The sequence below is a fragment of the Dasypus novemcinctus genome, chromosome 19, assembly GCF_030445035.2.
Source record: "Dasypus novemcinctus isolate mDasNov1 chromosome 19, mDasNov1.1.hap2, whole genome shotgun sequence".
Taxonomy (NCBI): domain Eukaryota; kingdom Metazoa; phylum Chordata; class Mammalia; order Cingulata; family Dasypodidae; genus Dasypus; species Dasypus novemcinctus.
The window spans coordinates 30,274,044-30,288,685 of NC_080691.1; the positions used below are offsets into that span (position 1 = coordinate 30,274,044).

General features: G+C 46.7%; 1 protein-coding gene across 3 annotated transcripts in view; it reads right to left on the reverse strand.

The window, feature by feature from the left end:
* GCN1 (GCN1 activator of EIF2AK4) overlaps window positions 1-14,642 on the reverse strand; it is a 71,075-nt gene that overhangs the window by 15,510 nt on the left and 40,923 nt on the right. For all 3 annotated transcript variants that reach the window (XM_058281463.2, XM_071209817.1, XM_071209818.1), the window contains 7 exons: window positions 14,416-14,530; window positions 13,478-13,657; window positions 3,042-3,262; window positions 1,512-1,580; window positions 1,204-1,342; window positions 930-1,126; window positions 606-748 (listed from right to left, as the gene is read on the reverse strand). In XM_058281463.2, the coding sequence (XP_058137446.1) occupies window positions 606-748; window positions 930-1,126; window positions 1,204-1,342; window positions 1,512-1,580; window positions 3,042-3,262; window positions 13,478-13,657; window positions 14,416-14,530 (1,064 nt within the window). The remainder of the gene's footprint in view (window positions 1-605; window positions 749-929; window positions 1,127-1,203; window positions 1,343-1,511; window positions 1,581-3,041; window positions 3,263-13,477; window positions 13,658-14,415; window positions 14,531-14,642) is intronic.

Below are 14,642 nucleotides of genomic sequence, written 5' to 3' on the forward strand. Positions count from 1 at the left end.
TCCGCCGACCATATGGTGGGCCCAGGGTTTGATCCCTAGGGCCTCCTGGCCCGTGTGGTGAGCTGGCCCACGTGGAGTGCTGCTGCGCGCAAGGAGTGCTGTGTCACGCAGGGGTACCCCTGCATAGGGGTGCCCCACGCGCAACGAGTGAGCTTCACAAGGAGCTAGCCCACACGAAAATAGCGCAGCCCGCCCAGGAGTGGCACCACACACATGGAGAGCTGATGCAGCAAGATGACACAATAAAAAGGAGATACAGTTTCCCAGTGCCGCTGACAGAATGCAAGCAGATGCATAAGAACACACAGTGAATGGACACAGAGAGCAGACAACAGGGGGGAAGGGGAGAGAAATAAACAAATCTTTAAAAAAAAAAAGTGGAAATTCCAGGTTATTAAAATTATAATTTTAATACAACTGGAAGACTAGATAAAACTTTTAAAATGAAAATCAGAATGAAGATTTTATTACAGAAAACCAGAAAGTTATGAGCTGGTTAAAAGCAAGGGTCTGGAGAAAGCTGAGAAAGTTCTTGGCAAGTTCTGCTCTTCAGAGTTCTCACAATGTACAGCTCAGGCCCAGCGGTCTTCCCGCACACCTCTCACCTTATTCTCCAGAGGTCATCAAAGAGGCCTTGCTCCAGCTGGGGCAGCAGCAGGGCGATGGCCGTCTCGGCGTACATGGAGATGACCCGCTGGCCTGCACGCAGGGCAGTATCACGCACAAACTCATTCTCATCAGCAAGAGCCTGTGCACACAGAGGTGAATCAGCCAGGGCTGCTTCACCTTGGACACCCAGACCCAAAAGTGGGGCTCCCTGAAGAGCAGGATGAGGCCCCATTCAGCAGGGAGTCCCGAGCCTGCCAGGAGCCACATCTCCTGTCTCCCTCCTCAAGAACTCTATACTTGGCTTGATCGTCGGTACCTACTTTGAGGATGCAGGGGATGATAGGTCCCACATAAGGAGTGAATTTGTCCCCAAAGGTGATGGGCAGGTAGTTGAACATCATAATGTAGCCATCTCGGACGTGGGGTGCAATGTCCACCTTGCTGGCTGTAGCCACTATTTCCGGCATGAGCTTCTCCAACTTCTCTACCCCCAGACCAGCCATGACCTCAGCCAGCCCTGCAACAACAGGACAGAATAAACCCCCCACATCTGAGGAGCTCTAGAGGGAACTCCCAATTCGGCTCTGGCCTCACCCTGCGCGGCACCCGAGCGGTCCACGGAGCTCTGCTCATAGGTCAGCGTCTCCATCAGCCATGGCAGCAGGTCCTCAAAGCATGACTCCCCCATGCCCTTCACCATGGCCCCAAGAGCCTTTGCAGACACTGTCCGCACCTGTCAGGCAACAGTGCACAGAGATGGTGAGGAGATGCAGCCCCAACAAGAGGCAGAGCAGGAGCCCCTGGGCTCCCTACCAGCTGCTGATGGGGAGTTCTCAGGAATTCTGGAAACTACACTGACATAGTGAGCTCCTCTCCCCTCGTCCCTCTCCCCCCAGACTCACCTCAGGCACAGGGTCCAAAAGAGAGGCTTTCAGGCCAGGTGTCACACTCGGCAGGTAGGGTGCTAAGTCCTGCAATGAAACAAGAAGGGACTCAGGTGGAGGCCAGTTTCCTGCTCTCTCTGGGGCCCACCCCACTATGGACCTGGAGCCAGCCACTCTGCAGACCAGGAGCGCTCGAGACGGGCCCCAGGAACGACAACCTAACTGCTCACAGAAGAGGTGGGGAAGGTAACCGACCAAGCACACCCCCTCCAACTGGTTCCTTGAAGACCCTGCACAATTGCTCGGGGAATTCTGTAAGGGATGCAGGAAAGAAACCCAGGCCTTTCCCAACAGGCCAAGGAGAGCAGCAGCCATAGCACACGCTCTTACCGCTCCTGCCCCACTTCCAGGACCAGGACCGTCTCAGCCTCTGGGATCCTGAGGAAACTACTCTGGCACTTTCCTTTCAGAAATTCACTATCATCTTCCCTTTCTTTATTTGAATGTTCGTATCTCTTGATGTAGCATTCTGCTTTGGGGAATAATTTTAAATACAGAAAAAAACTTAAGTTTGCTGTGGCATCATTTAAAATATAAAAAGAAAAAACCTCGTAACCTATATGATCAAAAATAGAATTAAAAAAGTCATGGCACATAAACTTGTTGGAATATTACACAGCTATTAAAAATAGCTTTTTTCATGATCTATGTATCTTTATTTTTAAAAAGATAATAAAAAAAGAAAAAAATAGCTGACTGGGGCAAGGGATTGTGGCTGTGGGACAGTCAGTGCAGTGCCAGGACCATGAGGAAACTGTTTTTGTTTTTTGGGGGGTAAAGAGGGCACATCAGTTTTATGAACAACTTGTTATAATTTGGAAATAAATATATGCTCATAAATGTAATTTTAAAAAACATTAACAGTAATTGTTTTGGTGCTGGGAGATGATGGATAAAATTTTTTGTTTTCATAATTATTTGATATTCCAAATTTTCTATGACTAGAATGATAACTTCTCCATTTTATCTTCTTTTGTCCATAGCCTCAACAAGTGAGATCACACATGCAAGCTCTTGGGGGCAAAGAAACAAACAAATAAACAAATAAAGCAAAGCTCCCAAAGCAGACTGGATTCCTCCCAGAAGCCTACAGAAGAGCAAATGCTGTGTGACAAGAACACACTGCAAATCGTCGAAATAGCAGCCACTTTACCAACGCTCCAAAAAGCTTAAAGCAGAAGGTGGGCCCTCCCTCCCTCCACCTCAGTCTGTGAAAGGGCCCAGTGGGACGGACCTCAGCTGGGTACTAGGGTAAGAAAGACTTGAAGACCTGTTTTATGGAAGATGCCTGGAGAACTTGGACTTCTATCCCATCTCCCCAATACAGCCCATCCTCCTGCCCCCAAAACATAGTCAGGGATCAAATGCCCACATTCCTTTCATGCCCCCAACGAGCAGGGACTTGCTTCCTGCTCTCTCTGGGACCCACTCAAAACCAGCCTGAAACCAGCATCTACTGGTCTTTCTGTGCCAGCCCAGCTGGGCTACCTTTTGGTCTGTCAAGGAGTACATGTTGCCGATAATCTGGGCTGCCATCTTGCGTGTGTCCGTGGAACGGTCCTGGAAGGCTCTCTGCACGATGGGCATGATGAGTGCCAGGGATGGGGCGTCGATAAAGTGGACAAATTTGGTGTCTAGCAGGGTCTGCAAGCACTTCTGGGTCTTCCTGGAGGGGTCTGTCAAGGCATCCAGCAGGACTGGGGCAATGGCTGTTAATTCCAAAGAGGAGAGGCTGGTTGGTTCAAGTCTGCGGAGTGGCAAGGCCACCAGAGCCCCAGAACTAGCGTGGACTAGAAGGTAAGGGAGCCCTGGGGCACCTCCTCCCAGACAACCCACAAGTCTCCAGCTGGGGAGCCCAGTCTCTCTGCACAGTGTAATCTCTGCTGCTCCGGCAGGAAACACAGGATACCAGGTGGCAGCACCTGTGGTCCCTTTGCACCATGGAGCTGCAATCTGGTGGGGACACCTGCGGACAGGGTTCTATGCTGGGTTGGTTTCTATGCAGTGAGCTGCAGCCACAGTGCTGATCCTCCACGGGCAAGTGACTCAGGCTCCATGGACCTTATTCTGCAAACAGCAACCCAAAAGTGGTTGTGAAACACAAAAGGCCTCTGAATCAGTGGTGGGAATGAAGCAAGCAGTGCTCAGAGCAGTTAAACCCAGATAAAATGAGCTTTCAAAGAGCCTAGCCCCAGGAATTCCAAAAGGAATACCTCACTTTTCTTTTCCACAGGCCCAGGGAATTTAATCGCCATAAAGACCCACACTGATCAATTGAAAAACAAAACAAAACATCCAGTTGAAAAATAAACAAAGGATTCCAGTAGGTATTTCTCAAAAAAGTTATGCAAATGACCAATAAGCACATGAAAAAACGATCAACATTAGGGAAATGCAAATCAAGACCAGGATCACAATGAGATGCCACTTCACATCCACTAGGATGGCTAACATAAAAAAGAGCAAACTCTCTAAGAGAGGCCCTGGCCCCATGCAGATGGCAGATTGAGACACTTCAGCGCTCCATCCCCCACAGGAGCTTTGAACAACCAGCAAGAACTGGCAGAAATATCTTACTCAAAGTTCCAGAAAACAAAGGACTGTAGAGGGTTAAATAGGAACTCTATATTTTCTCAATGATTTTTCTGTACATCTACAACTTCTCTAATTAAAAAAAAAAAAAAGAAGACACCATCAATGAGGAGGAGCAGACATGGGACATTTAAAAAAATGGTTCTAAATATGCTCAGAGGTCTAAGGGAAATATGGACAAAACTAAAAATCAGGAAAATAACAGATGAACACAAAGATGGAAATTATGGAAAGGAAACAAACTTAACTGAAGACCACAGTAACAGAAATAACCAGAGAACTTGAAAAGACAATTTAAATCACCCAGACTGAGGAGCGGAAAGGAAAAAAGGAACAGAGCCCAAGGAACCTGTGGGACACCATCAAGTGTACCAATATACATGTTGTGGGAGTCCCAGAAGGAGGAGAAAGAGTGAAAGGGACAGAGAGAATATTCAAAGAAATAATGGATGAAAACTACCCAAATTAAATAAAAAACATGAATATACACATTCAAGATGCTCAACAAATTCCATACAGGATAAACCACAATAGACACATATCACACCATGTTATAATCAAACTGTTGAATGGCAAAGATACAGAGAAAATTCTGAAAGCCACAAGAGAGAAACAACATGTCACATACAAGGGAGCCTCAATAAGATTAAGTGTGATTTCTCATTTAGTCTTGCCTCCAGAAACTATGGAGGCAAGAAGGGATTGGGAAGACATAATTTAAAGTACTGAAATCCAAAAATTATGGGAAGTAGATCTGGCTTAACGGATAGAGCATCCGCCTACCACACGGGAGTTCCGTGGTTTAAACCTAGGGCCTCCTGACCCATGTGATGAGCTGGCCCATGTGCAGTGCTGATGCGTGCAAGGAGTGCCATACCATGCAGGGCTGTCCCCCACGTAGGGGAGCCCCATGTGCAGGGAGTGCGCCCCATAAGGAGAGATGCCCAGCGTGAAAAAAGTTCATCCTGCCCAGGAGTGGCACCACACACATGGAGAGCTGATGGAGCAAGATGATGCAACAAAAAGAGACACAGATTCTGGGTGCCACTGACAATATAAGTAAACACAGAAGAACACACAACAAATGGACACAAAGCAGACAACGGGGGGGGGGGGAGGCAGGGAAAGGGAGAGAAATAAATTTTTAAAATAAATAAATAATATGGTCATGGCAGATGGAGTTCAGTGCCATGTCAGTTGGCCCTTCTTTGGAGTTTGCGTTTCTGTGTGATGGAGCTGGACTCAGATGTGATCTTTTTTCACAAGCCTCTCCTGTTACGTTTACCAGAACTGTAGTTGATGCTGGGGTTTAATACATACCCAGAGGATCTGAATCTCTGGACTGACCATATGATAGCCAGGCCCTGAGCCTCAACAGACTTCAGCTCCTACACTCTGGTTTTTGGACTTACCCCGCTCAGCCAACATGGAGTTGAAGAAGGTCAACCACCACACCAGGGAGCCAAGAGTGCCTACAACTGAAAGCAGGATTGCATCCAGCATCCATGTGGAATCTAAGCCCCCTCTTGATATAGATGTGAAGTGGACACAACCAATCCAAGGTCCACAGGATGGAGAAATAGACTATGGATTAGAGTAGACTTACTGATATTCTATTCATGAACTATTGTGATTAGTAATCGAAGAAAATGTGGCATTGGTGTGGAGAAAGTGGCCATGGTAACTGCTGGGTGTGGGAAATGGGAGGAAGAGATGAGATGTGGAGGCGTTTTTGGGACTTGGATTTGTCCGGGGTGGTGCTGGAGGGACAATTACTGGACATTGTATGTCCTCCCATGGCCCATTGGGTGGACTGTGGCAGAGTGTGGGCTATGGTGTGGACCACTGACCATGATATACAGTGGTGCTCAGAGATGTATTCACCAAATGCAATGAATGTCTCATGATGATGGAGGAGATTGTTGCTATGGGGGGAGGAGTGGGATGAGGGGGGTGGGGGGTATATGGGGACCTCATATTTTCTGAATGTAACATTAAAAAAATAAATAGAGTAATAATAAATCTTCAAAAAAAAGAAAAAAAGAAATCCAGATATTACCAATAAGAACTCTATATCCAGGAAAATTATCTTTCAAAAAATGAGGGAGGGATTAAGACATTCCCAGATAAACAAAAGCTGAGGGGGTTCATCACCACTGGACCAGCCCTACAAGAAATGCTAATGCAAGGTCTACAGATTAAAGGAAAAAGACACTAGACAACTGAATGAAGCCATATGAAAAATAAAGGTCTCCAGTAAAGACAATGGCATGGGCAAGTGTAAATACCAGCACTACTGTATTTTTTATATCTTCCTAAAGAAAAATGTATGAAATGTAATAAGTCAGTGGTTTCAGACTCATAATATATATACATGTAATATGTGACAAGAACTACATAAAGTGGGGGGTGGAGGAGTACAGGAACAGAGTTTGTGTAAACTGCTGAAGTTAAGTTGAAATCATAGCAAATGCATATTTATATAGATTTACAATGTTAAATTTAAGCCCCATGATAATAAAAATAATATGGGAGGACATGAAAACTCAGAGAAACAGACACTAGAGTCCAAGTTGCCAGAGGCAGGAGGCAGGCAGAATGGGAAGTTAATGCATAATGGGTGTAGGGTTTCTGTTTGGGGAAATGGAATGTTTTTGTAATGGAAGGCAGTAAGGTTACCACAACATAGTGAATAAGAGTAATTGTAGGGAAGCTGATGTGGCTCAAGCGATTGGGCTCCTGCTTGGGAGGTCTGTGGTTTGGTTCCCAGCGCCTCCTAAAGACGACAAAGAGCTGGTGCAACAGGCAGGAGTAGCAAGTTGACACTACAAGATGGTGCAACAAGAGACACAAGGAAAAAAAATGTAGTAGAGACACAACAAAGCAGGGAGCAGAGGTTCCTGGTGCCTCCTATGAAGAAGAGCAGGACGGCAAGCTGGCAGGACAAGATGACACAACGAGACACAAGAGGAAAAAAATAATGAGACACAACACAGCAGGAAATGGAGGTGCCTTAAGCGATTAGATACCTTCCTTCTGCAATGGAGGCCCCAAGCTGGGTTCCCAATGCCTCCTAAAGAAACAAAGAAGATGAACAGACACAGCAAGTACAAAAAATGAGGAGATGGGAGATATAAATAAATAAAATAAATCTTTTAAAAAAAAGGGAAGCAGATGTCACTCAAGTGACTTGGCTCCCCTCTATCATATGGGAGGTCCAGAGTTTGACTCCCGGGGCCTTCTGGTGAAGGCAAGCTGGCCCACATGGCGGCTGGCTAGAGTGGAGAACTGGCCCATGTGGAGTGTTGGCCTGCAGGGCAAGCTGGCCCAAGTGGAGAGTTGGCCCGCGCAGGAATGCTGGCCCACGTGGCAAGTTGACCCAAGCAGAGACCTGGTGCAGTAAGATGATGCAACGAAGAGACACAGAGGAGAGACAATAACAGACACAGCAGAGCAGGGAGCTGAGGTGGTACAAGAGATTGAATGCCTCTCTCCCACTCCAGAAGTTCCCCAGATCGATTCCCAGTGCCACTTAAAGAGAAGACAAGCAGACACAGAAGAACACACAGCAAATAGAGAGAGCAGACAATGGGGCAGAGAGGGAATAAATAAATCTTTAAAAAAAAAGAGTAATTCCACTGAATTGTATGTTTAGGAGTGGCTAAGACAGGAAGATTATGTTGTATAAATGTTCCCACAAAAAAAAAGAAGAGAAGCAGGTAGAGCACAGTTAGTTGAGTGTCTACTCCCCATGTACAAGGTCCTAGGTTCAATCCCTAGTGCCTTCAAAAAAAGAAAAAAGGAGGGAAGCAGACTTGGCCCAATGGATAGGGTGTCCGCCTACCACATGGGAGGTCCGTGGTTCAAACCCTGGGCCTCCTTGACCCGTGTGGAGCTGGCCCACGTTCAGTGCTGATGTGCGCAAGGAGTGCCCTGCGACGCAAGGGTGCTCCCCGCGTAGGGGAGCCCCACATGCGAGGAGTGTGTCCATAAGAAGAGCCGCCCAACACAAAAGAAAGGGCAGCTTGCCCAAGAACGGCGCCACACACACACAGAGCTGATGCAGCAAGATGACGCAACAAAAAGAAAACACAGATTCCCGGTACCGGTGATAAGAACAGAAGCGGTCACAAAAGAACACACAGCGAATGGACACAGAGAGCAGACAATGGGGGGGGGGGGCGGTTAGGGAGGGAAGGGAAGAGAAATAAAAAATAAATCTTAAAAAAAAAAAAATTAAAGAAAAAGCAAATAAAAAAGTGAATGACGGGAAGCAGACTTGGCCCAGTGGATAGGGCGTCCATCTACCACATGGGAGGTCTAAGGTTCAAACCCCGGGCCTCCTTGACCTGTGTGGAGCTGGCCCATGCAGTGCTGATGTGTGCAAGGAGTGCCGTGCCACGCAGGGGTATCCCCCGCATAAGGGAGCTCCACGTGCAAGGAGTGCGCCCCATAAGGAGAGCCGCCAAGCGTGAAAGAAAATGCAGCCTGCCCAGGAATGGCGCCACGCACACGGAGAGCTGACGCAGCAAGGTGATGCAACAAAAGGAGACACAGATTCCCATGCCACTGACAGAAGAAGTGGACAAAAAGAAGAACACACAGCAAGTGGACACAGAGAACAAACAACCGGGGCGGGGGAAGGGGAGAGAAATAAATAAAATAAAAAGAAATTAAAAAAAAAAAATAGATGTTAAAAAAAAAGTCAATGACAGGAAATGGATGTGGCTCAACCAATTGGGCTCCCATCTACCATATAGGAGGTCCAGGGTTCGATGTACAGAACCTCCTGGTGAGGGCAAGCTGGCCCACGCAGAGTGCCAGTCCATGCAGGAATGTGGCCCCACGCAGAAGAGCTGCCCTGCATGGAAATGCCACCCCATGCAGGAGTGCCAGCCAATGCAGAGAGCTGGTGCAGCAAGATGACGCAACAAGAGACACAGGAGAGACAATAAGACGACGTAGCAGATCAGGGGAGCGGAGGTGGCACAAGAGAGTAATCACCTCTCTCCCATTCCCGAAGGTCCCAGGATCGGTTCCCGGAGCCGCCTAATGAGAATACAAACAGACGCAGAACACACAGAGAATGGACAGAGAGAGCAGACAACAGGGGGAGCAGGGGGAATGGGGGATAAATTAAAATAAATCTTTAAAAAAAAGTTAATGACAATTCAATGCAATACATGATCTTGAAGAGCTCTAACAAGGGAGGAGGAAAGGCTCAAAGGGACATTATTGGGACATATGAAAAAATTGGAATATATATTTTATATCAATGCTAGATTTTTTGAGCTTGATAACTGCACATTAAATGGTGTGGCAGTTTGATATTATTTATGAATCCCAAAAAGAAATATTATATTTGTAAACTGGTCTGTTCCTCTGGGCATGATACCCATTTGATTGATTTAAATTCAAAGGCTGTACATTTGCTTGATTAAACCAAGATTAGGGCTTTGATTTAATCACGCCATTAGGGCATGTAGGGTTGAGTCCCTGCCCACTTGGTGGGCTAAACGGACACTCAATCAAGAAGACAGATGCATGGGAAACAATATGGCTCAAAGGATAGAGCATCCGCCTGCCACATGGGAGGTCCAGGGTTCAAACCCAGGGCCTCCTGATTCGTGTGGTAAGCTGGCCCACGTGCAGTGCTTATGTGTGCAAGGAGTACCGTGCCACAAAGGGGTGTCCCCCGTGTATGGGAGCCCCACGCGCAAAGAGTGTGCCCCATATGGAAAGCCGCCCTGTGCAAAAAAGCGCAGCCTGCCCAGGAGTGGCACCACATACAGAGAGAGCTGACGCAGCAAGATGATGCAACAAAAGGAGACACAGATTCCCAGTGCCGCTGACAAGAATATACGCGGACACAGAAGAACACACAGTGAATGGACACAGAGAGCAGACAACTAGGGGGAAAGGGGGAGAGAAATAAAAAAAAAAAGAAGACAGATGCTGATACACAAGAAAAGAGAGAGAGCTCCAGAGACATAGAAGATAACTTTGATCCTGTGGCCCCAAGGAGAGATGAACCAGTTGTCTGACAGTTTACAGCCAAAGAGAACAGAGTACCTGAGCAGCTAAGGAAGGAGAGACTAGGCCCGCCATCTTGCTTCACTATGTGGCAAATGACTTCTCAAGGGTAAGAAATCAACCTTGAGTTGGACTCTTTAGGGCCTTGTAACTGAAAGCTTTTACCTCAAATAAATAGCCTTTATAAAAACCAACAGATTTTTGGTACTTTGCATCAGCATCCCTTCGGCTGACTATTACAGGTGGTTATGTAAGTGAACATCCTTGTTCTTAGGAAAGGTACACAACAGTATTATGTATACCAGGACCATGATGTACACAACCTCCACTTAAGTGTTCAAAAACGGATTGAGCTCTCTCTGCCTAGAGGAGATCGGCACCAAATCTCAGTGCATATTTCTGTCCTTCTCTCCCATTTCTCAGCAAGCTCTGTTCTTTTCTCCCATTTCCCAATAAATTTTTTTTTTTAAAGACTTATTTATTTATTTAATTCCGCCCCCTCCCCCGGCTGTCTGTTCTCTGTGTCTATTTGCTGTGTCTTGTTTCTTTGTCCGCTTCTGTTGTCGTCAGTGGCACGGGAAGTGTGGGCAGCGCCATTCCTGGGCAGGCTGCACTTTTTATCGCGCTGGGCGACTCTCCTTACGGGGTGCACTCCTTGCGCGTGGGGCTTCCCTACGCGGGGGACACCCCTGCATGGCACGGCACTCCTTGCGCGCATCAGCACTGTGCATGGGCCAGTTCCACACGGGTCAAGGAGGCCTGGGGTCTGAACCGCGGACCTCCCATGTGGCAGACGGATGCCCTAACCACTGGGCCAAGTCCGTTTCCCAATAAATTCTTTTTATTGGTCTAACTAAACTGGCATGTTCTTAAATTCTTTTATGCAACATAGCTAAGAACCTGGAGGAATCCAACACTTCCCCATCTTCATTTGGCGAGCCATTGCCAGGAGACAGAAAGGCAAGTGGTGATCCCCAACCCCCACGGGAGACTGAATCGACATCTTCCAGATCAAGGTATTAGTCACGTGGGGATTTGAGTCAGTTCCAACCACAGCATCAGACCCATTTTTTCTCAACCTCAAGAGAACAGCCAGAAAGGTTTACTCTCTGTCAGGCAGGGACTACTGCCCTAACCAGCAGGGAGTAACTACGGAAGAATGACCATGGCCCCTCAGCACGCCCTTAAGAATAAGGGCATGAATTCTCTGAGGGGGGAAGATAAGGCAGGTTATTCAGGGAAACGAGGAGAAGACGAGCCACAACATGGCTGACAGACAACATGGCTGCAAGACCTCACTGAGACCTTGAGTTTAACCTTAAAGGCCCAGTTTCTCTTTCCGGGACCCCCCCCTTGGCCCTGGATATTCTGAACAGGTCTCACTATTCCTCCCCTTCGCATTAGCAAGGGGGAGGGATAATTAATAGTTTAAAAGGTAACCACACAAGGCAGAGCTTGCGCTCTCTGCCTAGAAGAGCCTGCACCAAATCGTGTGTATGTCCGACCTTCTCCCCCATTTCTTAGCTGGCTCTGTTCTTTCCCCCCATATCCCAATAAGTTATTTTTACTAGCCTAACTTAAAAAAAAAAAAAAAAGGATTGATACACAGAAGGACAAATAGAATGATACAGCAAATGTGGCAAAATGTTAAAATGGATGGATCTTGGTATCTGGGGGCATAACTGTATGTTGGAGTTCTCTGCATGGGTTTGTATTATTTTTAAACTGACCTGTAAGTTTGAAAGTACTTCAAAATAAAAAGTAAAAAAAAAAAAAAAAAAGACAAGAACAAGCGTTAGCGAGGATGGGGAGAAAACAAAACCAGCCACAATTGCTGGTGGAAATATAAAATGGCACAGCCATTGTGGAAACAGTCTGGAAACCCCTCAAAAATTTAAATCTAGCTACATGGCCCAGCAATTCCACTTTCAGATATCTAACTAAGAGGATTCAAAATAAGCATCTACACAAAAACATGAACATATATTTTGCACGAGGCAGTATTTTGACACTCGTCAAAAAGAAGCAGCAACCCAAACGTCTACCAACTGGTGAATGGATAAAACACAACGGTGGTCTATCCATACAATGAAATATTATGTAGCTATAAAAAGAAACAAAGTACTTATACATGTTACAACATGGATGAACCTTTTTAACATTAGGCTAAGTGAAAGAAGTCATACACATAAATTGTGTGGAAATGTCCAGAATAGACAAATCCACAGAGAAAGAATCTAGATTTGCAATTGCCAGGAGCTGGGGGAAGTGGAGGAATGAGGAGTGACTGCTCAGGTTATAAAAATGTCCTAGAATTAGTGGTAATGGCTGTACAATTCTATGAATATACTAAAAACCACAGAATTGTACACTTGAAAAGTCAATTTTTTATTATGTGACTTATATCTCATAAAAATACCAACCCACACTGGAGTCACAAAATGAAGGCATTTCTACTCATCTGATAGAGGTAAGACCTCTCTGGCCTCAAAATTCCTACTCTATGGCAGCTGGTAAAGCAAAACAACAATAAACTCTATGCCTACCTAGTCACACCTTAAAGAAATGCGCCAACTTCCCCATCACTTTCTGAATGAAAACAATTCTGGTAACATTCACATTGAAATCTACTGACTGGGCACTGATGCTTAAAATTTAACAACTGATGTGCTGGTCAAAGTGGCTGGCTGGTTTTGTTCCTAGACATTGATCTCTTCCCAAAACTCAAAAAAACCCAAACTAAGGAATACATTTACCCTCCTTTCTATCACCTGCCTCCTGGAATGAGAGAGAATAGGAAGTTCCCAAAGAACCTAACACACTGTTGATGTCAACACAGTGCAGAGCCAGTCACTCAATTCTGTTGATCTCACGGCTCAGCTCAGAGCAAAAGGCTCTGTGAGAGCCAAGTTACTTCCAAGTCAATGACTCAGTTTCCCTGTGTGTACAGTCAATGACACTGCTCTGGACCAGTATGAAAACCATTTCCGAAATACTTTCAATTAATTACACCAGGAAAAGGGCTGCCCAATGGCGGTGACAGTAGCACAACAGTGTGGATATAACTGACACCACTGAATTGTAGACTTGAAAGTGGTTAAATGGGTAATGATAGGAAATGTTGCTTTGTATTCATTACCACAATAGAGTTTAGTTTTTTTTTTTTAAAGGCTGCTCAGGATTTAGAGGTTATTTCAATGAAGATATATTTGCCCTCAAATGAGTAGAAATGCACATTCCCTGCAGTGCCAAGGTGGGTGAGGGGAGCCAGGGCATATGCCCTTGTGGGAGAGGCGTACCCAGGATCTCCGGGTTCCTGATGACGGAGCCAATCTGCCTGAGCGCCTGCTGTCCGGCCTTCTGCACTTTGACGTGGGAATCGGTCAGCACCTCTGTGAGCTTGGGCACGATGTTGGGCAGGCAGGACGACAGCTGCTTGGGTGCGCAGTATGCCATTGCCCCGAGCAGCTCCACCGACCCTATAGAAGGCAGACATGTGCCCGCCCTGACTCGTTGGGCACAGGCCTGCAAGTCCCCTGGGCTGGCTGCACAGGCAAGGGAGAAGCAGCCTGCTCCACCACAGGCTGGTGTGCTCAAGTACTCCTGGGAAGCAGGGGCAAAAAGCTCCTGCAGTCCGCTGAGCCAGGGATCCGGGGTGAAAGGAGTGCAGAACAGGCTAGGGGATAGGTGAAACAGGATGGTGGAGGCTGCTTAGTCCTCGTAGGTCTATTAACTGTGTATATCCAAGGTCAATCCACTCCATTTCTCTGGACTTGGTTTCCCCATCCACAAATGAGGAAAGTGTTTTAGATCAGCAATTTCTCAAACTGAGGACAAAGCCTGAAGGACCAAAGGGGAGGCCAAGTGGAAGAGCCCCAGACCTTGATCGTCTCCAGATCTGAGCAAAAAGGCTTGGGTTCCAGGTAAGATGTATGTTTGCAGAATATTACTGGGGGGAAAAGCTTTAAAGTCATGGAACCAGGTTATTTCAAAGATGAGCATTAAAAGCTTTGATTTCCTGACTTAGGGTTGTGGCTCCCATCAGAGTCCTGTTCTTTGCATGAAAGTACAAACTACGGAAGATTACACTGCCCAAGGACACAGAGAGCCAGCCTCATCCCTGGGCTGGGGACTATGGGCCACACACACACAGGATAAGAACTGCGGCTCCCTGAATTCCTGCTAAGGACAAGTTTCAACAAGTAGCTGAGAAAGAGAGAGAAGGGAGCAGCCTTACCAGCTTTGGTTCTCCAGGATTCCTCCTCCAGGGCAGCCAATAAAGAGGGGAGCACCAGCTTGACCCCATGAGCACTCAAGTTGCTCATCACAGCCTTGGCACAATCATCTGCAGCCTCAAGGGAAGAGAAAAGACATTCAGGAACCTTCTCGGCAAGCAAGGGTCAAAGCCTGATGCTATACATAGTGCTCCTCCAGTGGCCAGCACTTCTCAGGGACCTACTGTGT